The 26101-nt window shown below is 45.3% G+C and overlaps 2 protein-coding genes across 5 annotated transcripts in view; both read left to right on the top strand.

The window, feature by feature from the left end:
• LOC136019230 (fibronectin type-III domain-containing protein 3a-like) overlaps positions 1 to 14983 on the top strand; it is a 46286-nt gene extending 31303 nt beyond the window's left edge. For all 4 annotated transcript variants that reach the window (XM_065689159.1, XM_065689156.1, XM_065689158.1 and 1 more), the window contains 19 exons: positions 209 to 363; positions 639 to 698; positions 2201 to 2339; positions 3416 to 3469; positions 4117 to 4238; positions 4328 to 4502; positions 4715 to 4801; positions 5130 to 5268; positions 5829 to 5897; positions 6155 to 6273; positions 6373 to 6478; positions 7076 to 7251; positions 8046 to 8159; positions 8359 to 8508; positions 8850 to 9130; positions 9457 to 9669; positions 10310 to 10476; positions 11545 to 11666; positions 12411 to 14983. In XM_065689159.1, coding sequence (XP_065545231.1) covers positions 209 to 363; positions 639 to 698; positions 2201 to 2339; positions 3416 to 3469; positions 4117 to 4238; positions 4328 to 4502; positions 4715 to 4801; positions 5130 to 5268; positions 5829 to 5897; positions 6155 to 6273; positions 6373 to 6478; positions 7076 to 7251; positions 8046 to 8159; positions 8359 to 8508; positions 8850 to 9130; positions 9457 to 9669; positions 10310 to 10476; positions 11545 to 11666; positions 12411 to 12728 — 2766 coding nt within the window. In that variant the 3' untranslated portion in view covers positions 12729 to 14983. The remainder of the gene's footprint in view (positions 1 to 208; positions 364 to 638; positions 699 to 2200; positions 2340 to 3415; positions 3470 to 4116; positions 4239 to 4327; positions 4503 to 4714; positions 4802 to 5129; positions 5269 to 5828; positions 5898 to 6154; positions 6274 to 6372; positions 6479 to 7075; positions 7252 to 8045; positions 8160 to 8358; positions 8509 to 8849; positions 9131 to 9456; positions 9670 to 10309; positions 10477 to 11544; positions 11667 to 12410) is intronic.
• A 5312-nt stretch (positions 14984 to 20295) lies between these two features.
• TAF9B (TATA-box binding protein associated factor 9b) lies at positions 20296 to 23644 on the top strand. The gene is made up of 7 exons (XM_065689720.1): positions 20296 to 20409; positions 20515 to 20596; positions 20969 to 21105; positions 21180 to 21314; positions 22070 to 22151; positions 22778 to 22891; positions 23118 to 23644. Exons 1-7 carry the CDS (start codon positions 20359 to 20361, stop codon positions 23282 to 23284), a joined length of 768 nt encoding a protein of 255 aa, XP_065545792.1. The 5' UTR covers positions 20296 to 20358; the 3' UTR covers positions 23285 to 23644.
• The last annotated feature ends 2457 nt before the right edge of the window (positions 23645 to 26101 follow it).

Below are 26101 nucleotides of genomic sequence, written 5' to 3'. Positions count from 1 at the left end.
TTTGAAGGGAAATCCTTTAATATTATTATTTTAGAAATAAAAAGAGGAAATAATTTGCATTCGAATAATGACTCAGTATTTCCACTACAAAGGTAAAGAATTCCTCCAGTGAGGAACTTCATAGGCAAACTAGCGACACCATGTTATTGACTAATATACCTTTTATTGCAGAAAGCAAACTTACTTGCATTATTTATGCTTTTAATAGGTTTCTGATATACAAGCAAGATCAGCCGTTCTGTCCTGGAATCTCCCAGTTAGTTCACAGAATGGAGAGAGCCATAGTCATAGTCCAGCAGCATTTACATTTGAAGTAGCAATATCCAACAGTGGTAAAAATGGAAAATTTAAATCTGTCTATGTGTAAGTTTAGTTTCTTCATTTAAGCACAATACCGATGTTTAAAACCATTAACCCATCAGCAATCTCTCTATCAGGAGCTGTTTGTTGACTTGCAGACCTACCTACTTCACGTGAAATAAATTTTAAGTAATATCACTAAGAGTTACAATGGACAATGGGAAACGTGAAAATTAAATGTGCGCTACATGGTTTTGCTTTTCAATAAGCTTTTATCCTTTGAAGTATAAGAAAGAGCTGTAACTCTTTTCTCTTTTCCTTTTTTCCCCTTTTCACAGTGGGGAAGAATTAACAATTACACTTCCCGATCTCAGACCAGCAACTGATTATCATGCCAGGTACGTTACTTGGAATTAAATACTTCAGGCTTTGGTTTAGTATGTTAAATACCAAATTACTGTGGCTTCATGAAAAAAGGGTGATCACAAAGAACTTGAGGAATATTCTGCAGAAATGTCATAGCTATGGACACTACTGTTGCTATCAAAATTCCCACTTACCTTCTACTTTAATGGAAATGTCACCTCATTTTCTTCCCTACTGTCTTTTCTGCCTCTGTGTTTCTCAAATACAAACTTTAAGTTATCTTCTGTTGGTATTTGTTTTAGAACAAGATTGAACTCAATGAAAGAGATTTGTTGTAGGCTGAAGGCAGCAGTAAATAAAATAAGCTAGCCTTGAACATGGATTCGTAAGTCTGACTTATCAGCTTGATTTATAAAACTGCTTCTCTAAACTGCAAGCTTCTGTAGCAGTGCGAGAAAGGAAGTGGGAGCTGGTTGAAACAGGCTGTGTTACAAGGGAACAAGACGTGACATTCAAGAAATGCCACGCAGAGCAAATAAGTGTTCCTGGAGAGGTGTTTAACTGGTTGGGAAAAAGACAAGCTTGTTAAACAAGCAGAACACTGTGATCCAGCAGCAGCAATGAGCCTCAGTGCTTGGGCACAGGAGGAAAACAGTTTTAAGACTTACTGAAGCCAGCTCCTGTTAAACTGCAGAAATTTTCTGAGTGTGTTAAATACTCAGCACAGCTCCACTTGCACAGCGTAGCGTAGTGTGGGTTTAGTTCATGGTGTTGCTTTCTGTAGTGGCCAACTTTCTTCTACCTACAATTCATTTGATCAGACAGACAGTATTTCTGAACAATTGGTCAAGTCATTGCTTTTCAAAAACAACCATAAATGAGCACAACTGTTCTAGAAATTCTGTACCATTTAAACAATCAAACACTGATAAACATGAGTTTATTGCCTGAACAGCTGATTGAGTCTGTTTTAGTATCCGTACTCTTGCACAAGTGTTAATTTGAATCTCAAGGTCTTTTTAGTGAAAGATTCATTTCAAGTTGGGTATTCTGTTACCGTTTGGTTACACTTACTTGTAGTTTTCATCGTGCCTCCACATGTATTTCTTCACTCACATATCTCCAATGAAAGAGATGGTAATTGTAAAGTAAATGAAGGATGCCAAATGGAGTCTTCAAATCAGTAAGTGTACCTATGTGAGCTCCATCACTCTACTCTGTCAGCATGCCCCAGTCTCCCTGAAGGTAGAATGGCTAGTAGTGTTTCTTACGACGTGGGCATTCAATACTAGACCCTGCAGAGACATCATTAACTGATTTTTTGTTGTTTCTCCCTGAATGAAAAGGCATAAAATTGTCTTTCAGAATCAGTGATCTGAAAGAAGAGTGATTGGGCTCTTGTTTCCTATGAGCAGGCTGGTCTTTGTGGCTGTAACCACTGCTGGAATTAAACGTGTTTGTAAAGCTGACAATTATTTCCTTAAGCTGTCAGGTGCTGATGCAACAGCAACATAATTAATTGCCCTTTGTTCAGAGTTTCAGCAACCAGCAGTTCCATAAAAGAATCCATTTCAGAATTAGTGAGTTTCACTACAGAAAGTTGTGAGCCGGACTGTCCAGCTGCACCAAAGCTGATCAACAGAACCAAAAACAGCCTGAGCTTGCAGTGGAAGGTAAGAAGTCTGATGTAGTCACCCACGGTATGTTTAAATTAGCTTGGTCAGTGATTTATTGTGTACTTTAGGTGTTGGCTTTTAAGTTGTGCAGTGAAGACTGATAATAAATCATGTTTCTTCCTCTTTCTTTCGAAGTTTAGTTTCTTGCATGCCTTAGCGTGATAGAGTTGGTAGCAGGTCTTTCGCAGTATGAACTATTCAGTAGGAAAGTTCTCTGAACCAGCAGCAGAGGAAAGAATAGAGCATTTATTTCTTAACTTGGGGTTCGTGGATAATAAATAGGTACAACTTAATGTTATAATTCAGAGTTCTACAGTTATTCTGACCCATTCAGAGTAACATTCTTTGGCTCGCTTGTGGATTGAAGTTTACTAATCTTGACTTTTGGATCTATACAGTACCTGTGAAGACCTGTTGACAACTGTTTTCTTGTCTTTTTGTGTTTTTCTTATAACTGTAGTGGAAAATGGCTTATAGCTAAATAACTTTAATTAGTTAAATCATTTGTATAACCTATACTTACAAAGTGAAGGAAGTTCCCAATTCATATGTCATGTCAAGCACAAATGTTGCTTGCCTGAATGCTTACATTGCTCAGGCAGCTGGTGAGCATGCAGTGCAAGGACACAAGGAAAAGTTTATAAGAATCTCATTCTTGTTATTCATAAAATAAAACTATTCATGAGTTTAATATTAAATATCAAATTAATAAACTATCAGAATTAATAGAAGTAGTATAGCAGCCTGGAAAGCCACCAGGATGAAGGAATTAAACTAGTTAAAATAGCAGCTAGTTTTTGTCCTTTCTAATTTACTTTATGGAATAGATGTGCCTGTGCCCCCAGTAGAGTTTCAGATTATCACAAGTGTGTGTGAAGAGGAGGGCTGTTCTTTGGGCCTGCTGCATATTCCTTTCAGCTCTATGCTAAATGTTTTGTTTTAAAAGGTAATTGGAGTGTGTTATGTTACATTGTTGAAATGTTTTGGGTTTGGTTTTTTTTAATCTGAAATAATACTTATAAAAGTACAACCATTTGATTTTAACTTTTGTCATTGTTTCTTTTTTTTTATAGTCTTCAAATGACAATGGTTCCAAAATAACTAATTTTCTTTTAGAATGGGATGAGGTAAGATCTTTTCTAGTACCAAAAAAAAAAAATCATAATGACATCTGTTGACCAATTATACTTAAAAATACTTTTTGCTTAGGTACATCAGCTATTTTCAGTGCAACTGTCCAGACAGTTTTAAAGGGACAAACCAATTAAAAAGCTTGAATCAAATGACTAGTGTGGCAGCATCTCCAGTAGACATTCCATTCAGATCCTCTAGGAGGACAGTGTAAAGATCCCTCATTTGATTCCTGTCAGTCAGAGCATCATTAATTCCTGTGCTCTGTTGAAATGGATGAGCATCTGGCTTGTTACTGTCACAAATATTACTCAACTTTCAAAGTTCTTATTGAAATGTCTGATAAAATCAGAAATGTGTTTTGTTTTCAGTCATTTATTACCATTTTGTCAAATTACAATGCCAAAAAGTCAACAGAGATCTCAAGCAAAATGTGGGTTTATTATGGAGAATACTCAGGATTATGAGCAGCATTATCTGTATGACCATGACATGATCTTTGGATGTTCTTTAGGCTTACTCATTTTTGTTAACTGTTAGTGAAATGAAGTTTAGGACAGTTTAGAGTGAAGAAGTTGACCTCAGCAGGCAGCATGCAGTCCTCATGCGAAAACTGACTTGGGTTGTTCTCGCTTCTTTAAAGGGGAAGAATGGACCCTTCAAAGAATGCTACTATGGCCACCTGAAGCAGTATAAACTTACCAAACTCTCTCCTTCCACAAAATACTCGCTCAGATTAGCTGCTAAAAATGATATCGGAATGAGGTAATGAACACAACGTAGCAAATAAATTATTTTCTCATCAATTTGGTGTGCTGTTATTAGCATTTTAATTTTATTTTGTATTTTTACAGTGGGTTCAGCGAGACAGTGACATACTATACAGCGGGGATTGTCCCACCCGCCCCAGCACCCCCGGTGCTTGTTGAGGCAGGAGTGACCTGGCTGTCAGTGAGGTGGAGCCCACCTAGCGGAGTGTCTTCAGATGACTCCCTCACTTACAGTTTAGACATGGAAGAAGAAGGTTCTGTAAGTGCTGGGGTTTGTTGTATGTGTAAAAGCTTCATACACAGTAGTGCTTAAATAAACTCTTTTACTTTCTGATAACATGCTGCAAAATAACTGCAGCCATTTGCATATACTTATGAAACAAAGATAAAAATGTGATTGACCTGATCTAGTTCTTGTTTTATTGTGGAAAATTTGTGACTCCGTGTGTTCTTATTTTCCCTCCTTTACAGGGTTATGGTTTCCAGCCACAGTACAATGGAGATGAGCTCTCATGCACTTTAAGAAATCTTAGGAGGAGTACATCCTATAAGTTTAGGGTTTGTACTAAATTTTATTTCTAATTTAATTACGGCTGTATGCTTTTCTGGAGTTTAGCAGCTGGAGTATACAGCTAAGACACTTTTGTACAGACAGCAGAAAACTACCTGCAGTACCTTTATAATAGGTATTGTTATAATAGGTTTTGCTGAAATTCTAATACAAATCAAATCTTTTGCACTAGCTAATTTTGTTTTCTTTTAAATTGTTGTCTTTTCCTTGGGTTGTGGCTTTGTTATTTCTCATAGAATACTTTCGTAAATCAGCAGTCCATTACTTGTCATGTAATAAAGCATTTGTCATATATTCTGATCATTCCTGAAACAGCTCTTTGCCTACAACAGCGAAGGAAAAAGTAGTCCCAGTGAGGTGGTAGAACACAGTACCAACCCCGATAAACCAGGACCACCGGGTAAACCCACTGTAAAGGGCAAGATCCATTCGCACAGCGTGAAGGTTACATGGGGTAGGTTACCTTTTGTTCATGTTGTCTTTTGAGTGCTGCTTACTTAGGTACAGTCACTCAGCAGATTTAAAGTGAGAGGCAAACTCAGGGTAATCATTTGTCTGCAGATAGCATTACTGCAGGAGAGTACTGCATTACCAAAAACATGGCAGCTTGGTTTGGTTTGGGGCTATAGGACAAAAGTAGTGCTTTTCTTTATTCAGTTTAAAGAAGCAGTCAATGCTGTCGTAACATCCTCAGGTGTAATGGCATCTGGATTTACTGCAATGCATAAATAATATGTCTGTGCTCTTAAAAAAAAACGAGACAATACCTGAAACTGGCAGTATTTTCCTAGTTACTCTTCTTCCTGGCATAATCACAGTTAATAACAGAAAAACCCTATTGTTCTAGAAAATGTATTGTGAATATATAAGGATGCTGTTTTCTGCTTCTGTTTGAATTGAGTTTTCAATGTGAATATATTCTGCAGTGAATGAATGTTCTCTGAAAAAGCTGATGAGATAATGCATTGGTTTTAAATCTTCTATAATTTATTGTAAGGTGATGATTTCTTTCAGAACCACCCAAAGATAATGGAGGATCAGACATTTCTAAATACTTTTTGGAAATCTCAGAACCATCAGTTGGTAAGCAATCATCTTTAGGTGCTAATTCAGCTTGCATGCCAATTCAGTGTGCTGATTCATTGCTCTGGCTGTCACTGTTGTATTTTCACGTGTGTATTGGCCTGTACATGTTCTCTGCATAACTGATCATTCAAATTTGACTATCTTAGTAGCTGAGTGAGAGAATTTCCACACGTTTGTTGTTTGGGTTGTTTTGGGTTGTTGTGGTTTTTTTTGCACAAGTTTTGTAGTGGAAAGCATTTTCTTTCTTTCCTCAGGGACCAAGTGGGACACCATATACAGCGGTTCCCAGCGAGAACATGTGTGTGATCATCTCAAGCCTGGCACCATGTACAGAATGAGAGTGTACTGTGTCAGTAAAGGTGGTGAAAGCCAGGTGAGAGAAAGAGAATAAATTTGCTTCTGCAAACCATTTCTCTTCATGTTGTAGTGAAATGTTTTGTGTTTCCACTCTAAAACACTGTATTACTGCCAGGCTTCTGATGTTACAACTGTCACAACGTCAGCTATTCCTCCTGGACCTTGTCACGCTCCATGCCTGGCAGGCAAAGCTAAGCCCAAGGAAATCACTTTACAGTGGGGTAAGCTCCAGCGTTCTGAGCAAAATACTTTTCTGATTTTAAAAGTCATAACACAATGAAAAATCTGTAGAAGGGAGGGGGTGAGGGGGTTGTTTAAAATAAAGTCATATGAATGTAATCCATGTACTTACTTGTGTGGAGGTTTTAGGGGCTTTTGGGTTTTTTAAGACCACCAAAGCATGCTAACCACCTCTGATTTGGGGATGTATCCATGTGCAACAATATGGTGAGACTTAAGCAGACATAAAGGTCTTCCAGTGAGAACACTTCAACTTTCTCATTACTGAGACCTGCTCAGCAATTTAAAAACCAGCCCTCTTTCTCTTACTCCTATCTCAGTAAAGGAGATAATCAAAAATTAATGAAGATATATGGGTTTTGAAGGAAGCATGATTAGTCTTAAACTGCTCTGTCAGTATCTGGGGGGAATAAGGCAAGCTTCATGAAGTGTTTGTGCTCAGATACACAATACAAGCCTCTGCTCTTAAGGTCTAGAATTCACCTGGCTCAACTTTTAGCTTGAGAGGGCTGATCAGAAACAATTTAAAAGTGCTTTGTGTAATTAATAGGGGGAAAAAAAACCTTTCTATTTTGTAGGCCCACCATCTGTAGATGGAGGTTCCGACATTACAGAATATATTGTGGAGATGGCAAACTCTGAACAAGATGAACACAGACAAGTGTATCAGGGTCCGGCATCTGAATGTGTAGTAAACAATCTGCTTCCAGGGAGAACCTACTGCTTCTGGATCCGAGCAGCAAATAAAGTCGGGGTAACCACTGTGCTAATGAAATCAAATGGGTTTTTTACACAAGAGATAGTAATGATACTATTGTCTTACAGGCCTGATGATATTTTGTAGCTTCTGTTGAAGGTGCAAAGTTTCTTACAGCATAAAAAGTAAGATTTAAAGAAGATTCAATAAATGAGGGCTGAAGGAAGGACTGAGTGTCCTTGGCTAAGGGGGCGTTCACTGTGTTGTGTTTCTGTTGTTGTTTACTGGATTACTGTTGGAACCAAAGGTAACTAGTCCAAAGTTAGAGCTAGATGTTCTCTTACTACTTTTAGTCATCTCTTTGACTGCAGTGTACACCCTACACTTCTGGCTGCAAATAACCACTTCATGTTTGTGCCTTAAGAAACTGCCCTGTTTTACAATTAGTGTTGGCTCTGCAGGTTGGTGGTGTGGGAAGAGCATTGTGTGGAGATGGGTGTGTTCAAATAACACCAGGTTTGAAAAGAGGTTGGGATAAATGTTGGGTGCATAGAAGTCTTTCTGAAACAGTACCCAGCTGCTTCTGGAAATTAGATCCTGACTACAGGGGAAGGGGGAGTTTCAAAACTGTAGCAGTGAGAGGATTACAGATATCCTGTAGGCACAGGGCCAGTTTATAGAGTAAACTAATTGAAAGGAGTTTTAAACAGTGCTGTGAAGCCGAACACTGAGCTCTTCTATTTATTTCCCTATCAAGTTAAAAATAATTTGTTTTCTCCAGCTCATACACTTGCACGTCAGTTTTTGCTCTACTGCTGCTGCTGTATTCATGCAGTTGTATTTCCTTGCAGTTTGGCCCTCACTCTGACAAAGCAGAGATCTGTACTGCTCCAGGACCTCCTGATCAGTGTTGCAAACCCCTGATAACTTGTAAAAGTGCGACCTGTGCTGTAGTTTCATGGGAGGTATGTGTTAAGGACTTTTAGTAATACACAAATTAAGATTTGGCTTTTAGAACTGTACTGACAATACTAGCTGAAGCTCGGGTTTCAACCCCAGAGCTTCTCTTCCAGTGTCTCTGTTCAGCATACCAGAGATCACACTTAACTGGTGAACATGTGTACATGCAGTAGGTGAAAGGAAATTTATTGCTTAAACCCACAGAGCCCCGCGTGCAATGGTGCAGAAATCAGTGAATACCGACTGGAGTGGGGACAAGTGGAAGGGTCCATGCACATCCTCTACACTGGCCCTGGCCAGAGCTATGAAGTAAAAGGTCTCACACCTGCAACGACGTATTACTGCAGAGTACAGGTATGAAAAGCCCTGTGTTACATGTTACTAAGCAAACAAACAAGTACAGTCAGTTTGAAGAAAAACTTAAGGTGAATAAAATCATGTCACCTACTAATGCAGCATATACGGTAATTGGTAAAAACACTTCCCCTTCTCCCTCAGTCCTTCCTGACTACACATATCTAGAAAAGAGGTTTAGATCTAGCGTTGCATTAACAACCAGCCATTTTGCTGTGTTTACATTTTATCTGGGAGATTTTCCATTCTCTTCCGAATTACTTTTAACACGTGCAAAAGGAAACACCGTATCTGGTTAGAAAAACGTAGGCTCACTGAACAACACGCACTCTCCCTTTCAGGCTGTGAATGCTGCCGGAGTAGGGTTGTTTGGCGAGACTGGTGTGGTGACAACCCCTGCGTCGGTGCCTGCAGTAGTGTCAGTGCTGCACTTACTTGAAGAAGATCAAATGGAAATTTCTCTTCCTTTATCAACGTGCCTTGCGATTCAATGGGAAGAACCGTGTTGTCACGGGTCGGAGATCACTGGATATAATATAGAATATGGGGAGAAGCAGCTTGTAACTGTGGGAAGAAACACAAGCCATGTTCTTGAGAATCTGCTGCCTGACACTCTGTACAGGTAATGATCATTTTATTCAGAAACTGCGCTTGTAGGATTTTCAGTCAACACCTTTGAGGGCAGTGTTTTAATTTTTTAGATCAGGTTTTCATTTGCTTTTTAGACCATTTGCTTAACTCACTCTGCACCTCAGGGAGAGGAATAAGATAAAGTTCTCATATCCAGACTCAGAGCATGGTGGGTTAGTGGCAAGAGTTAAGATTGCTGCATTAAAATGAACATTCTGTCTCAAAGACAAGGCTTTTTTTTAACTCTTGCTTTATTACCTGGCATTTTTTCAGGACCTCAGTAAATTAACCATATAGCTGCTTTTCTCATGTTTCTAGAATCAGAATACAGGCCATAAACAGCTTTGGAGTTGGTCCTTTCAGTCATTCCATTAAAGCCAAAACAAAACCACTACCTCCTGACCCTCCTCACCTGGAATGTGTGGTCTTCAGCTACCAGAGCCTTAAACTGAAATGGGGTGAAGGTCCTAGCAGAGCTTTAATTACCAACCCTACCCAGTTCAACTTGCAGATGGAGGACAGGTTTGGCAGGTAAGATAAACACAGCTTTACACCTGTTGCTTTACAGCTTCAGATCAAGTTTGTAAGACATTTTAAGTATTCTCGTTTCTGCTTGTGCTAGGAAGTCATTTGGGCTCACTTTGCCCCTCAGTTCGCCTTTCTGCATCCTACCTGTCCATCAGAAATGCTGTTAATAGCTGTTGCACTGTTACTTACTTGTGAACAGCAAATACAGTTCCTGTTTAAATAGTAATATCTTACCGTCTTCCTGTGTTGCCAGGGTTTTTTATTCTTTGGAGATCCTAAAATGAAGTCCAGTTTGTGCATGAGGGACCTGGGCTTGACAGCTGTTCTTTAACTTGAGATTCTAATTTATCTAGTATACCAAGGCTTATTCTCTTGATTCAAATGCACAATTTGGTCACGTAGCTCCAGTGGTAGCCTGTGTAGCACAGTGCCTTGACAGGCTGTGACTGCTTTGTGACTGAAAGTTAAGACTTCGGTCAGTACAAATGGTGAGCGGTGCTGATGTAATGCACAGTGTGAGCTGTTGATGACAGCAGCAGAGGTCAGTGCCTGACGTTCATCGTGAGCATGGGCACCCGGAAAGTCTTGTCATAAATCTGTGATTACAGAATAATGCTGATTATTTTATTGTTTTTTCTTGCAGGTTTGTCACTGTTTATAATGGCCCTTGTCATACATACAAGGTACAGCGACTCAGTGAATCCACTACGTACTATTTTAAAATCCAGGCATATAATGATGCTGGAGAGGGAGGGTTTTCTGAAGTTTACGCTTTCACTACAACTAAGTCTCCACCTGCATCTCTTAAAGGTGAGCTTACACTGCACTAGGAACTTCCACAAGCTATTTGACTGCTAAATTGACCTCCAACCAGACTCTTCCCAGCTCAGCGTCTTTCCAGGGCCTTTGTGGGGGAGGGAACAGAAACTAGCTGTGGTGGGCTTTGTCTTTGCTGTCTCCCAGTGTGGGCTGTGTCTCTTGCACCCCAGCAGTGAGGATTTCTTCTACCCTTTTGCAATTGGAAAGTCATTTTTCGGGGATAGCTATCATTTGATATAAGTTACAACAGCATGTAGGCAAATGAGAATTCCTCTGATCTTCACTTTCTAATGTGATCATTAAAGGTAATCATTAGAGAAAATCACTCTGAAGATCAGAATGACAGTTACCTGCAGGAAAATTAGTTGACTCAACCATGCTTATAACATAGAACTTCAGCTCTGGACATACCCAGGCCATATACATGCTGATTTCTCTGATGACCTGAAAGTGCTTGCTCATCTGTTCAAGTGTTAGACGTCAGCAGCTCAAAAAGACAGGTTTAACCTGCAGATGTTACAATGATTATTTTCTAAGCTTGTAATGAAATACAGCAAAGAAAAAGAATGAAATCTTAAGTGTTTGAAATTATTTGAATGAGCTCCCTCTGCATTGTTAACAAGTATATTGGAAAAACCTCAAGCTTTTACATTTCACAGAATCACAGAATGGTTTGGGTTGGAAAGGACCTTAAAGATCATCCAGTTCCAACCTCTCTGCTACAGGCAAGGACACCTTCCGTTAGACCAGGTTGCTCAAAGCCCCGTCCAACCTGGCCTTGAACACTGCCAGGGATGGGGCATTTTACCAGACATTTGCCTTAGAACTGACACAGTTTCAATGGAAAATGTACACAAGCAAAGTGTTCCTTAAGCTGGAGCAAGAAAACTTCCTTGTCAGTACTGAACCCAGTGCCCTTTGCTACATCAACTGTGAAAATGGGTCACGGTGATAACTGGTGATTTTAGACCTTTTCTTCTGCTGGAAAAAACTAGAACATCCGTAGAGACCATTGTTCTCTCTTTCTGAAATACCAACAAATCACTGTTTTTTTTCTAGCACCCAAAGCAAATCAGCTGGAAGAAAACACTTATGAAATCACATGGGAACCTTTACAGCCGATGAAAGGAGATTCCATTGTTTACATCCTTCAGCTCGCTGCTGGGAGAGAGTTTGATCAGGTACCTTTCGTTTCACAGAATGAACTTCCTTTACTTTGAAAAGTATTGGAAAAGAAGATGTCTGTATTCCAAGGTTAAATTTCTGTTTGTTGATGGTGGCAGCGGGGATACTTCTCATTTTAGCAGGGGCCTCAGCTCACAGTCCTGCTGTCAGGGTGCTTGTTTCATGTGTTGGTCAGTTCCTTTTGGTGAGACACTTAAGTTTAGAATGGGTTTGAACAGCTTTCAGCATCAGGTCCTGCTGTTCCACCTCTTTGTGGCATTGAAGGTTGCCCCACATTAAAGATCAGAGTTCCATTTCTGTGTTGACCCTTTCTTTGCAGTGTAAAAGCAAGTGGCTGCAAAGGCAGGCTGGGGAGGCCCTGGGAGGGCTGGTGGTCTAGAAGTGAGCTAACGCTAGGTTATCCTCTTCTCCCAGCAGTTCTCCTGGTGCTTTTGATTCTTAAATCTCTTGATCTGTGGCATTGCTGCCTCTGCCAGTAATAGATAGTGCTTGCCCCACACCTCGGGATAGCTGAGAACAGTACTGTGCAGAACAACTTTTTTCTGAGCTCCACTATCCAGGAGCTGAGCACAGCAGGAAGCTTTGGATTGTTCATAAGGAAACAACTCTCAAATTCAAGTTGTCTCTAAGAGAACAACTTCATGCAGTGTCCAGCACTGCGTGTGCCTGTGAAGTGGAATAGAAGGTATTGTTTGTAAGATGGACCTATGTAATGCAGTTCTCCCTCTTCTTCTGATCAGGTGTACAAGGGACCAGAGACCTCCTTCCGTCTCACAAACTTGCAGACAAACTGTGAATATCGGATCAGAGTCTGCGCCGGCCGCCAGTCCCAAGACTCTACCGGCTCCCAAGAACTGTATGGACCTTACAGCCCCAGTACGGTGTTCTCATCTCAGAAACAGGAGCTGGTTCCACAGGGTGCTGACCTGATGACGGAGTTGGCAGAGACTAAGAAGACATTACGTGAAGAGCGCTTCATCGCCATCGTTCTTCTCTGCGGATTCGCAGTGGTTGCTATTTTATTCGCTGTTGTTATTCAGTACTTTGTAATCAAGTAGACGAGAGCCTATGCAGTACTCAGCTTTTTGTACAGAAGCTATTTCGGGTATTTATGGTTAGTTCTAATTAAAATCCTAGCTGGAAATGTATCGTTATATGCGTTTCCACTTTTGCTGCTGGCTAACAGTGAGGCTGGGTTGGCAGATCCTTTCCAAATACTGAACGCAGATTTCTTGTAGAAAGGGTAATCCTGGGTCCTCTGTAATCAGGGTGAGCTGTTGCTAAAACAGCAAAACAAACTGCCTTACTGCATACACCAGTGTGTGCACACTCTCTTCCTCTCTCCCAGTTCAAAGTGGAGCCCTCTGGCCAGTGGGAGAGCAGGTGGCGTTGGTAGAACCAGTCCTTTTCCAGTACAACCAGAGCAGCGGCAGTCGATCCGCAGTGTTTAATCGGGTATTGTCGTAGTTTGGTATACATGAAATACAGCAGCACAAATGCTTAAGCTTAGAGCAGTTCTGTATTGCAGATCATTACTAGAGCATACCACATTTAATATACCGTAGAAGGAAAGCAGAATATTGACTTAGTGATATTACTACTTTACAGTTATTTTAATATTTCGGATTCTGTAATAATCATTTCAAGTGTTCACGTAGAGGGTGCCGGCATTTTTAAGAGTTTTAATCCAACTGCTAGACAAAAGGTTAGCAGGACGTGATGTGCGTTTCAGGTGCAGCATCGCAGAAGAGGCCCCTTTTGTATCGTACATTTCGGAACGAAATGCTTTCTGCTGTTGGTGAAGCAGCTCTTGGCCCAATCCACATTTCACTCTCAGTGCCTGAGAGAAGAGTAATTTCCTGTGCTTCTGATTAAATCTCTACAGTGGTTTCAGAAAAGCACAGGTGTTGTCTTTAAGGAGAAAGAGTGCATTTATGATAAATGTAACACTATTTGGCTCAAACTGAGCAAATGTTTTTGTACTATTATTAACCTAAAAATAAAAAGTTCAAACTGCTTTTGGATGCCCTTCTAACTTAATCTGGATGATCAAATTGTACCTGAAAGAACTCTTTTTAGATAACATTTCTATGATGTTTTAAAGGACTTGCTATCCCAGGGGTAGCAGCTTCACATTCCATGGTTTTCTAGATGGGAATGTTCAGCCTGCCGTGAGCTTTTCGGAAACTCGTCCTGGTTGTCTGGGGGATATGTGTTTTGTGGACACTGTGCACTACAAATGACTGTTGTTAAATCTGCTCACGGATACCTACAGCTGCCGTCTTGATGTTGGGTGTTCGGAAAGCTGGAACTCAACAGATTTTGAGTGGGGTTCAAAATGGGTCTTCCCAGCAGCATTTGGAGTGTGCCATGGAAAGGTAGATTTAGTGTATTTTGCAAAGATGTGGCTACACTCTATATCCATCAGAGCGATGCACTTGTACGTGGAGTGTTGGATGCGATAGTGCTACAGGCGAAGTATTTCCAGTAATTAATCAGTTTAAGGGTCTTTCTCCTATAGCAGTTGAGGAGTAATGTTGCGTTGTAGTTTGAGGCATTGTGTTGTATTTCGGATGTGGAAAACCTAAATTATGACATAGTATCGCTTAATACTCTTCAAAGTAGATTTATGGTGCAATCTGAAATTAATCTTTTCAAAATGTACTCTTCATTTTGTACTCTATTTATTTTGATTAAAAGTCCTGGAAAATGTATGTTTGAATGTATTGTTCTACTTGTAGCAGAACTTTAAGTTAATCATTTATGATATCATAGAAATCTCTCCCTCCAGTGTTGGAAAGAGTTTTATACAGATACTAGTCTTTAGTTTGCAGAAGAGTTTACAATCTGTCTTTATTTCTCTTCATAATCTACTTTTAGCAGATAAGACGGCCTTCAGCAAATCTCTGTTGCCAAAGGGTTATTTCTTTAACTCTTAGAACGACGTTTGTAGAGGTTTATTTGGCAATAATAGTTCTGATCATTTTAAAAGGTAAATTAGGATTGCAGAGTAAATACTAACAAGTCATGACCGTGAAAAGGTGCAACAAAGTCCTTTTGTTATTGCCGCAAAACACTCGTGTTTCTTGCAGGAAAGCCAACCGCAACACAGCTTTCCCATCAGCCGTTCCCATTCCAGAACAAACCCTCGTGGCGTTCATGTATTAGGTATCTTCAGTCTTCTTGTATTGTAATTTTGAGGTATCTCCAACTTATGTTAAAGCTGCCATGCATTGTATTACTAAATTGTAACTATCAAATAGATAATATATTTAATACAGCCAATAAATAATACAGATGTATTCAAATTTGACTACAGGGTGGTTGTGTGGTTTTGTGGGTTTTGATCTTGCTCAGGAGCAGTCATTTGTGTAGTACCTCTTTCAGGTAAAGAAACACATTCAGCATCGTTACTAAGAGTCGTAAGCCCTTAGTCGAAAAGTTACTTGTGGGAGCCTTAGCACAGCACCATCCTCATCCTTTCCAAGAGCTCTCTCAGCCCTGCAACCACGCGGTGCCAGTTCTTGAATCCCTTCATGTGAGGCTGGGAGGCCATAGGGGCAGCCCGGGAGCTGGTGAGCTGTTCTCACTTGGGTTGTGAGAACTGAAGTCACTGCTGAACATTGACATGAAAGAACCGAGTTCTGTACCTTCAAGAGAAACCCTTTCCCTCCCCGTCAGCAGCATCGAGTTCACTTGTGGTGCCGGATTTTGCTCATCACTTCCCTGTATTTGTGTGACATGATGCTGTGATAACGTGGGGGTTGATGGAAGCCCCGATGTAGAAGCACACAATGAGGCTGAAGTACTGTGTGAGGTCACTCAGGGTGACTTCAGTCTGGCTGAAGAGGATTTAGCCAATATGGAAACTGAGCCAGCCCAGCACAAAGGCCAAGACTGCAAAAGCTGAAGAGGAAAAGAGCACCCTCCAATCATCCCTGTGTCCTCCCTATTCAAACTATCTAAGCATTGAGAACGGGAGCTTGTAAAGTTTAACCCAGCAAGGATGAGACCTCCTGCCTTGCCCAGTGGCTTTTGTGCTAATGTCAGGCAACAAGGACAAAATTAATTGGCTGCAATTAAAGAGGGCTCTCTCCACCCGTGTGGTCCAGCAGAGAGAACGGAATCAAATCCAGCCTGCGCTTCAGTTAACGGCTGCTGCCCACTTGGCCTGAGAATCTGAGGCAGCTGTGGCATCCCGCAATGGGTGTCGGAGGGGGAGGACCCCTTTAGGCGGTGCAGGGGAGAAAAAGGGGAGCCAGCTGGCCCAGAAGCACTGAGGAAGAGGATGGAAAAACAGCCTACAGGAGCAAGACAGCAGATAGCGGTGGTACATTCTGCTGATGGCATCTCCAAGTGTGGGTGCTGCCGCCTCCCTGCTGAGATGGATTGAGCAAGCGCAGACAGGTCACTAAGCTTGAGGGGAAATTGTTTTAAGCTCTTTCCTTGCCACTCCAGGGAAGTACCTGCTCTGGTTGGAAGTTACAGGATTTTTCCGTTTCTTTAAATTGGAAATTTAAGGGTCAGAAATGGGGGGACCCAATGAAGAATGTGATCTCCAAGCACCCAAAAGCCCCACCATGCAGTAAGATCCCCAGCCTGAACACTGTGCAGCCAGGGACCCAACTTAGGTAAATCCATTCATTTCAAATCCTTGTATTCCTGCGTGGTTTGTATCTCCATCACACCAGGCCGAGGGAAATCGGTGTCTGACAGCACCATGCTGGGCAGATCCATGTTCACTGCTCCCCTCATCTCCTGCAAGTGCCTGAAAATAACTATTGTTGTCAAGTTCCCAGACTCCCAAGAAAAACTGGGTGATGGAAATCATAGTCACGGGCACCAGAATACAGAATAAAAATAACAGATACAAGGAATATTAGATTCACACGTGCAGTATTTGCCAGTCAATCTTTTAAAAACTGTATTGACCATTATAAACCAGTATTTACCATGCTGGTATTTATCCTTAGCTCCACTGTGTTTGAAAAAGGGCCATTTTCAACATTCCCTTTCAAGTCCCGTGCATCCCACCAAGTGCATAGAGCCAGATCTGGCAGCGGGGCTCCGGGTCAGTAGCGGAGGAGCTGAAGGAGAGGCAGTGCCCTGATGCGAGCTAGATGGGAACAGCCCCTTGGACCCCCTCGAATGTTTGCCAGATCCTTCCAGCACCTCTGAGTACCATGAGTGGAAATCTTGAGGCTGAGAAGAGCGTCCTCAAGCACTGAGGCGGTGGGCATCGTGCCTGGCAGAAAAGGATGCTTTCACCTGCAGGATGGCTTTCCTGTCACCAGTGTCCCAGTGCTGCTGTGCCGGGAGGTCCCTGGCACATCTGAGGAATCCAGCTGGGGCCACTTGACTTCTCGCAGCCGTTTCCATGCTTCTCATGTGGAGTCACCCACCTTCCACCCTCCACCTCCACACCGACGATGCTGCACTGAACACGCACCCCCACGCTGGTTTCCTCCTTACCGTGCAGAAAGCGCCTGCAGTCACCAAGTAGGATAGAAGAGTTCTTGGATACCAGACATTTAATTGGCCCATTTGGGCCGGGTGCATCATTTTCCATTGCTCTGTCTTTACTTGGGGCCTTTCCCACTTGAGCTCCCCCTCGGCATATGCTGCCGTGTAAGGAATTTTTCCTGGCAGCGCTTTAGCGATGTTATTGAGATAGGAGGGGAGAGCCTTCACTTGAACATCAGTCTTCAAAAGGAGCCCGTCTGACGCTCAGCTCAGATTCACTTTCCACTTCAGAACGGATCGGAGATGAGCTGGAAAGCGCCGGATGGGGCAGGCGAGAAGGAGCGCCAGTGAGAGGGAAAAGCAAGGAGAGGCTAACTGCACACAGTGGGGAGAGCAGGGACACTGGGCTGCGTGCACCGCTCGGCTCAACAGCAGCACGGATCCAGCCACAGTCCTTGGAAACTCCTCCATAACTCAGGAACTGTGGTGCTGGCAGAAGCGAGCGGGGTACCCGGTGCAAAATAAACCTCCGAGCACCGCTCTTTGCAGTTTTTCCTGTCTGAAGAACTATTCAAAAGCCAGCATTTTATAGAGCCAAAGAGAGCGGGATTTGGGCTGGAGCAGAGTCACGGCGTTGTGTCAACAGATCCCTGGTTCAGATGCTGAGGGAGGTTTCTGCTGCCACTCCTGAGAGGCGGAAGAGCCGGCTGTGGGGTTTTGTAAGAGGTTTAGGCACGTGAACGCCTAACTAAGGAGAAGCAGTCTGTGTGCCGAGGCCTTTGCTGCCCCTCGAGCACCTCAACAAAACCCATCCCGGAAGAAAATCCCACCGCCTGACTCCGCGCTGGTTCAACTGATGCGCGCTGGGCAGAGCTGAGCCCCAGCCGGCGCATGCTGGCCCGGGGGAGCAGCGTGTGGCTGCTGTCCCCGTTTCGCCCGGCGCATCGCTGCCAGCCTGGAGACAGTTGTCTTTGATGAACGGCCCCGCTTCAGCCGTGGCGGATGGAGAAGTCAGCGCTCGGCCTGGCCACGCCGTGACCTGCTTTCCTGTTTTGCACCACTGAAAGGAGCCCCAGTGTCCGAGCGAAGGTGCAGGGTGACGGCTCCTCAGCCAGCCGGCGCACGGGGCCGGCAGCGCGCTGCGCACCGGCATTCACAGCACAGCCCTGCCCCAGCGGGCTGCCGGGGGGGGGGGCAGTTTTCATGGCCGGGCAGACGCGCTCCGGCTCAGCCGCCTGCGCCAAAGGCAGCGGTGGCCCTAGGGACAAACAGCTCCCCGTGGAAGCGGGTTCCCTGCCCCTCCTTGCCGCTGGTCTCCAGGCAGAATCGGCGAGGAGCTGCAGCTCTTGGCCGTGCTGCTCAGTGTGGGAGTCACCTCTGAGCAGCAGGGCTGGTGCGGAGCACGGGCACAGCGCAGACAGGAGATGTGGAGGGGGTGAAGCACAAGGGTCTTTGCCTGCTTTTGGGGTAAACCCAGAGCCCCCCCAGCAGAACGAAGTGGGTTTTAGCGCATCGGGAACAGACGGCAGCGAGGGCAGGCGCTGATGGAGCCGGGGGGAAGAGCTTCCCTCCCCCTCTTCCCTCAAACAGGGGGAAGGAGCGCGGTTTGTTTGTTGCCTAAGGTCAGTGTCTGGAATCCGTCCTCACAGGATGTTTTTGTGTAACGCGCTCTGACTCATGAAAGTCAAATGACTCGGGCTGCGCCGCTCCCAGGGCCAAGCAGCCCCAGCACAAGGCATCCTGGCCGCCGGCACCTCCAGCGCGGGCACGTGTTGAGCACCGGCCTTCCAGCTCCCCCGGCTGCCGCTGCAGCCACAGGGCCCCCGTCCTGCCCCACGGTCCCGCCGCCGCCCCAGCGCGCACGCATCCAGATGTGGAGGTCACATCTGCCCCAAGGCGGGGTCAGCCCGTGTCGAGCACCCCGCCCGGTACCGCGGGGCAGCGCAGGGAGCCTCGCTGCGGCGGGGATGCGCGGCGGGGCGCTGCGGGCAGCAGTCGGAGGGGTCGGCAGTTGCCTGCTCGCGAAGGAGGTTGCCTGCGCTGCTCCGGTGCGTCTGGACCTTGCTTCGCTGGGACCGCCCGGCCAACGACAGCCCCACTGCAGCTTCTGCGCTGCCGACCCCGATCTGACACAATCACAACACGGCTTGCTCGTTGTTGGGTTTTTCACCTCATTATGAGGCTTGCACGGGATGCGTGTGGGGATGCTTTACTGCCGTACGGGCAAGCCTGGAGAATCACAGAATCCCAAGGGTTGGAAGGGACCTCAAAAGATCATCTAGTCCAACCCCCCTGCAAGAGCAGGGTAACCTACAGTACATCACACAGGAACTTGTCCAGGCGGGCCTTGAATATCTCCAGTGTAGGAGACTCCACAAGCCCCCTGGGCAGCCTGTTCCAGTGCTCTGTCACTCTTACAGTAAAGAAGTTCTTCCTGATGTTAACGTGGAACTTCCTATGCTCCAGTTTACACCCATTGCCCCTTGTCCTATCACCGGATATCACTGAAAAAAGCCTAGCTCCATCATCCTGACACCTACCCTTCACATATTTGTAACATTGATGAGGTCACCCCTCAGTCTCCTCTTCTCCAAGCTAAAGAGACTTCGATCCTGGGAATGGTGACCATTCAAGCAGCGGCCACCAGAGCTGTGAAGTGCCGCCTCCTTCTGCTCCACCGCTGGACAAACGGGAGCCATTGGGCTGCTCTGCAGCAAGGCGGGGGAGCCCCCCGAGCCCGGTCTGTCCGTGCCCGTGCGCATCGCTCCCCCTCAATACACGGGCCCCTGCGGACACGAAACGGCTCCTCCCGGCCCCTGCGCAGCCAGGCCCCGTCGCCATGGTAACCGCGCCCCGACATGCTAACCCCGCCCCTCCACGCTAACCCCGCCCCTCCACGCTAACCCCGCCCCTCCATGCTAACCCCGCCCCTCCATGCTAACCCCGCCCCGCCATGCTAACCCCGCCCCTCCATGGTAACCCCGCCCCGCCATGGTAACCCCGCCCCGCCATGCTAACCCCGCCCCTCCATGGTAACCCCGCCCCTCCATGCTAACCCCGCCCCTCTATGCTAACCCCGCCCCTCCATGCTAACCCCGCCCCTCCATGCTAACCCCGCCCCTCCATGCTAACCCCGCCCCGCCGCCCTCTCGGCCCCCGTCGCCGCGCTCGCCGCGTCCCGGTCACGCGACCGGAAGCGCCGTCTCCCCCGGGCTAACGGAAGAGATGGAGCCGGCGAAGATGGCGTCCCCCAAGAGCGCGCCCAAAGACGCGCAGGTACCGCGGGCGGCGGGGGCCGGGCCGGGCCGGGCCGGGCCGGGGGGGGCCGTGGGGGGGCCGTGGGGTCAGCGCCGGTCTGAGCGGTGCCTCCGCGCCCTGCAGGTGATGGCGCAGATCCTGAAGGACATGGGCATCACGGAGTACGAGCCGCGCGTCATCAACCAGATGCTGGAGTTCGCCTACAGTAAGGGGAGGGGGGTGCCTGGGGGGAGCGGGGAGCGCTGCTCTCAGCCCTGGTTCCGGGCGGATCGCGGCGTCACGGCAGGTTGGGATGGGCCGCAGGGGCCACCTGGTCCGAGCTCTGCAGGCAGAGCCCGAATACCAGAGCCTCTGCATGGCCTAGACCGAATGTCCCTGCGCCCTGTCCAGCCAAATCCTAACGCCGCCCTGGGGAGTTTATTCCCTGCAGGAGGAGGCTGTGGAAACCATGTGGAAAGCCTTGGAGAATCCCAGGTTCGGTGCTGGTGTCAGGGAGCTGTTGGTGGCGGCTGGGTGGGATCGGCAGGGGGGAGTTTTCTTTTAACGCAGCTGTAAGGGGAGGTGCCGTTTTTCGAAGGGTACGTTACAACGATACTGGAAGATGCAAAGATCTACTCGAGCCACGCAAAGAAATCCAGCGTCGATGCGGATGACGTGAGGTTGGCGATCCAGTGTCGAACAGACCAGTCCTTCACATCGCCGCCGCCGCGAGACGTAAGTAAAGCTGCATCGACGACAGCACAGCACGATCAAGGGCTCCAGGTGGGAACGTGACCGTGTCTCTGCAGTTCTTGTTAGATATCGCAAGGCAGAAAAACCAGACGCCGCTGCCGCTGATAAAGCCTTATTCTGGACCCAGGCTCCCACCTGACAGATACTGCTTGACCGCTCCCAACTACCGGCTGAAGTCCTTACAGAAGAAGGTGAGGTCTGTGCGTGGGCAAGGATTCACACTGTCAGGAGCGTTGTTGGAATTGGAGCTTTCAGCATCGCCGAGGGATAGGTGTGGGCAAACTCCAGCCTGTGTACGTCAGAAGCGTGTTTCACATGAGGGCAGCGGGCTTCAGCTCTGTGAACTTGCAGGTGTTCTCACTGCTGGTTGGTTCGAAAGGCAAAGTGTGTTATCAGCTGCGCCGGTGAATTTTTTAGCATTAAAGCAAAATTGTTGAGTTGCATACCAGATCGTAAAAGGCAAATGTAAGGCTTTAGTATAGGTATTAAAGGGTATTTTGTACTAACACTGCAGCTGTTTTTGTTTTAGAAGGAAAAGATTTATATGGCTGGCTGCAAAACGCATTGTGTAGGATTTCAGATTTCTTTCCCCCAGTTTAAAGAAACAGTTTCAAAGTGGACCTTAAAGTCCAGGTGTTGACATGGGTCATGCCTGGGCGTAGAATGGAGTAATAATTGTTGGTTCAAATGTTTTTCTGGTAGAAACAAACGTGACTGAGCGGTGTGCTGATCCTGTGCTGTTACATCACACCCAGGAGCTCTCCTGCTCACACCAGTGACGTTTGCACCATGCAGGGCTTGAGAATCTCCGCCTTGACCTACAGCTTGCGTGTTGTTGCTGTGAAATGGGCGCTCGGGGGTTTTGTAGGAAGATTGATTTCTTCTTTCCACCTCAAGAGCCGTTGATTTCTAATAGGATGCTGAACTGAGTGTTCTCTCTCAACAGGTCTCTTCCTCTGCAGGCAGAATAACAGTCCCTCGCCTGAGTGTTGGTGCTGTGAGCAGCAGGCCCAGCACTCCTACTTTAGGTAAGAAACACCTCAGTTGGGGTTTCCCAGGTTGATTTTATGAAGGCAAAAAGGTGTCAGAAATAATTTAAATGAAGTCTCAACCCCCGAGGGAACGTTGGGGCCACCTGAGCACCAGGAAAACACAATTAATTGCAAGAAGATTACCATCCTCTTTGGGGTGTGTTTGCATTACTGACATTCTGCACTTTTATTCGTGTACTTGTGGTAACTTTGATATGGGAAGAGATTATTCAAGAAGCTTACTGAAGTTTATATGCTATTTCTGGCATAGTTCTTTCAGGTTAGTTCCTCTCTTCTCCCACACAATAATACTCAAGATCCCCATGGATATCCAGACACCAGAATTCATAGAATAGTACTTAATAAAATCCATTTTTAAAAGGCCCACAAAACTTACGGCTGAGCACATGCACTTACGTATTGGTGTGTGTTTGTAGCCTAGAATTTTCTAAGACTTGAGTAAATGCACAGTTCTGCCTGAAAACCTAACTCCTGTTGACCCAGTACTGGCATGTTCCACTGCTTTGGAAGTAACACCTTCTGCTTTGAAGGCAAATTCACATGTGCAAGGATACGTCTTTTCTTTTTAAATGGCTCTCTTGACCTCGTTGTTTGAACTGCAGGTACACCTTCAGCACAAGCAGTGTCCGTCTCAACCAAAGTGGGCACTCCGGTGTCACTGACGGGGCAGAGGTTCACTGTGCAGATCCCCTCTTCCCAAGCTGCAGTCAAGTCAGGTAAGACACAAGCAGAGACCAGCAGTGCTTTTTGGTCTTCTTTTTGAGCATTCTTCTTTATGAGCATTCATCTTGCTAGCATTTTCCCATCTTCTCTACTTTTGCAGCCCTCAGTGTTCCAGTAACACGCTGCTTTATCAGCTTGCAAGTTCTGTTTCAGTGTGGGAAATCCACTGTCAACCTTTTTCAAGCTTTTAACGGGATGGCTTCATTTCTGTTTTCACAGCCACACCAACTACTCCGACAGTTCAGAATGTTCTAATTAATCCTTCATTAATTGGACCGAAGAACATTCTTATTACGACAAACATGGTGTCATCACAGAATGCATCTAATGAATCGAACCCCTTGAAAAGGAAGCATGAAGATGATGATGACTACGATAACCTATGAGGAGACTGCCCTGTCCCCGCTCCTGTCGTCGATTCACACTGAGTCTGATGAGGATTTTTGCCAAGGGTTCTTTGTAAGCGGTGTGAGAGTGTGTAAATACTCGATGTACATTGAGTGTAGAGTGAGAGAGATCTTTGACTGTGGAAAGACAGGAAAGCGACTCATTGCTTCCTGTGGCCCGTGGTGTCTCGTGGAGCTCAGCAGTGATGGTGAGCACCGGTCCCTGTCACACAGGAGAACAGTCTTTGTGCCTCTTCCGTCGCCTTATTTCCAAAGGACGTGTCCATGTCCCTGAACCCAGGGAGCCCCGTGCTGTAGTACTGTCCTGGGCCAAGTAAAATTAGTTTTTAGAAAACTCTGGATGGTGTGACATAGCTATTCCTTCTAAATAACATCAAAACCAGCCCTGGGAGACTGGGAGAGGTGGGACAGAGCTGGAACAGCACATAGGCCTATGGGTTTTTTTTTTCCCCTGAATACAGGTGCTGCATCTAGGTCGTGTTAGTCACATGGACTGTTCTCCACGTGCAGTTCAGTGAGTGCAAAGATTATCTCTTAACGGTAGAGGTGCAGATGAATGGACAAGGAGGGGTTGGTGGGAGACAAGTCCTTTTGCTGACCCCCTGGACCTTGTTAATCCACGGTTTGTGTTCACCTCAGCCTCAGCCCCAGTACCCAGAAAGGAAAACGCAGCAAAGATCTGTTCTTGGTTTATTTCCAAAGAAAGAGCTGTGTTAAGCTGGTGCTTGTGTGTGTGTGTGAGTGAACTGTGGCATGGGGGGACCTGGTGGAGGGGGGGGGGGCTGAGCTTGGCTCCGAAGGGCTGACACGAAGCTATGCTGCAAGGCTGAATGCTGGGGTTTTATATATTAAACAATAAATAAAGCAGTGTGTGTGGTTAGTGCTGTCTCTTGGCAAGGGCTTTAGCTGGTGCTGCCTTCCCTGATGCCTCTTTTCTTGTGCTGAGGTCATACCTTTGCCTGGGAGAGCTCTTGGCCCGATTCTGGCTCAGCCACTGCTTCCTGCAAAGGCCCTTGAAGGTAACAAGCGATTGCAGACGCTGGCTTTTGAAGGGATTGATACACTCACAAGTGCTCCCTCCTCCCGACGCTTTCTTTGGGTGAATGGTAGCACTTGATGTGCCGCGGGCTGGCTCCAGCTGCAAGTGCGCTGCGTCTGTGCTCACCTCGATAATGCCAGCGGGTTTTATCTGAAGGAAGGATGAATGAAAGTCACTTCTCACAAGGGGAGAGGGAGCGCGCAGGCAGTGTCTGAGCGGAAGGGCAGTGGCAGGGGTGAAGAAAAAAGGAGTTTTGGCAGCACAAGAGGAAGGAAGTGTGGGTCCTGGGGCGGGGGTGGGACACGGGCACACAGAGGTGTGCTCAGAGACGCACTGCCACAGACACATGCACACACAGACACCCACGGTATAGTTGTGTTACACACTCTAAGGCTCTCCCTGGCAGCTATTCATTCATACAGACAGTGTAGGGAGACTGTTGTGGGTACAGAGAGACACTCGACAGTAGTTTCTGGTGCAGACACAGTCAGCCTCACCTACACTACAGATTTATGGATACACTTGTATTATACATACTTACATTCACGCACTTTTTCTATATTCTATGTATTTATACAGTCCCAGACACCCTTTTTGTACATCTATATAATATATACAGCATATGACATGGCATATCATAGGTAATATGTATTTTTTTATAATTATCCACACTCTCACAGCCACTATTCTTACAGGGATACTAGCAAATGGATATATGTATAAATAAAATTATGGGATAACCTCACGCCCCCACCCCTGCTTCTGAAAATAATATATTTAGACATACAGATGTCTGTTTATTTTACACACCTATCCTACATCCACAGGGATTTATACTCTATAGATGCACACACAGTCTCAGGCACTCTTCTGTGTTTAGATGTAAGTAGAATCACAGAATGGTCTAGATTGGAAAGGAGCTTCAGATCACCCAGTTCCAACCCCCCTCCGATGGGCAGGGACGCCTCACACTAAACCATGGCACCCAAGGCTCTACCCAGCCTGGCCTTGAACACTGCCAGGGATGGAGCACTCACAACCTCCCTGGGCAGCCCATTCCAGTGCCTCACCACCCTTTCAGTAGATAACATACATAATCTATAACATATAGCATTTTTATATGCCATTTGATATACATTATGTGTCATGCAATCTATTGTTCATCTTTATATCATACATAATCAGGTTATTACATACTGTTGTATATGACATACACATATATATTAGACTATTATTTTAATTATATATTACATATACATATATAACCCCCACAGCCTTGCACAGTCTCCTTTTATGTACAGGTGTATGTACTCTGTACAGCTGCAGACACCTTTTTTATACCTACACTATAATATGTAAAGTGCCAGGGTAAAACCTGTATGTAGTGCATTATGCACACAAGTGTGTGTCCACATTGTAATACTGTAATATATATGGCTACAAAAAATAGTCCATCATCATCACCTCTCTAAATGCTTATGATCACCACACACACATTCACTGTTGCTCTCACATGGCTACCTACTCTTTTATACTTTTAGACACATATATATATATGCCTAATGACTAGACAATATTTAGGATCTTTTTTCAACCTGGGTCTGTGATTGTTTCAACTTTCCCTGTACACAGAGTATGACAGCCTTGTATAGATCTAAACTATACAACTTCTTATAGATTATGTATGTATAGAATATAGACACATCCTCCGCAACAAATGCTCACAATCACCTATTCTTTTATATATGCAGTAGTCT

The sequence above is a fragment of the Lathamus discolor genome, chromosome 9, assembly GCF_037157495.1.
Source record: "Lathamus discolor isolate bLatDis1 chromosome 9, bLatDis1.hap1, whole genome shotgun sequence".
Lineage (NCBI taxonomy): Eukaryota > Metazoa > Chordata > Aves > Psittaciformes > Psittacidae > Lathamus > Lathamus discolor.
This window is presented reverse-complemented; position numbering and strand designations above follow the sequence as displayed.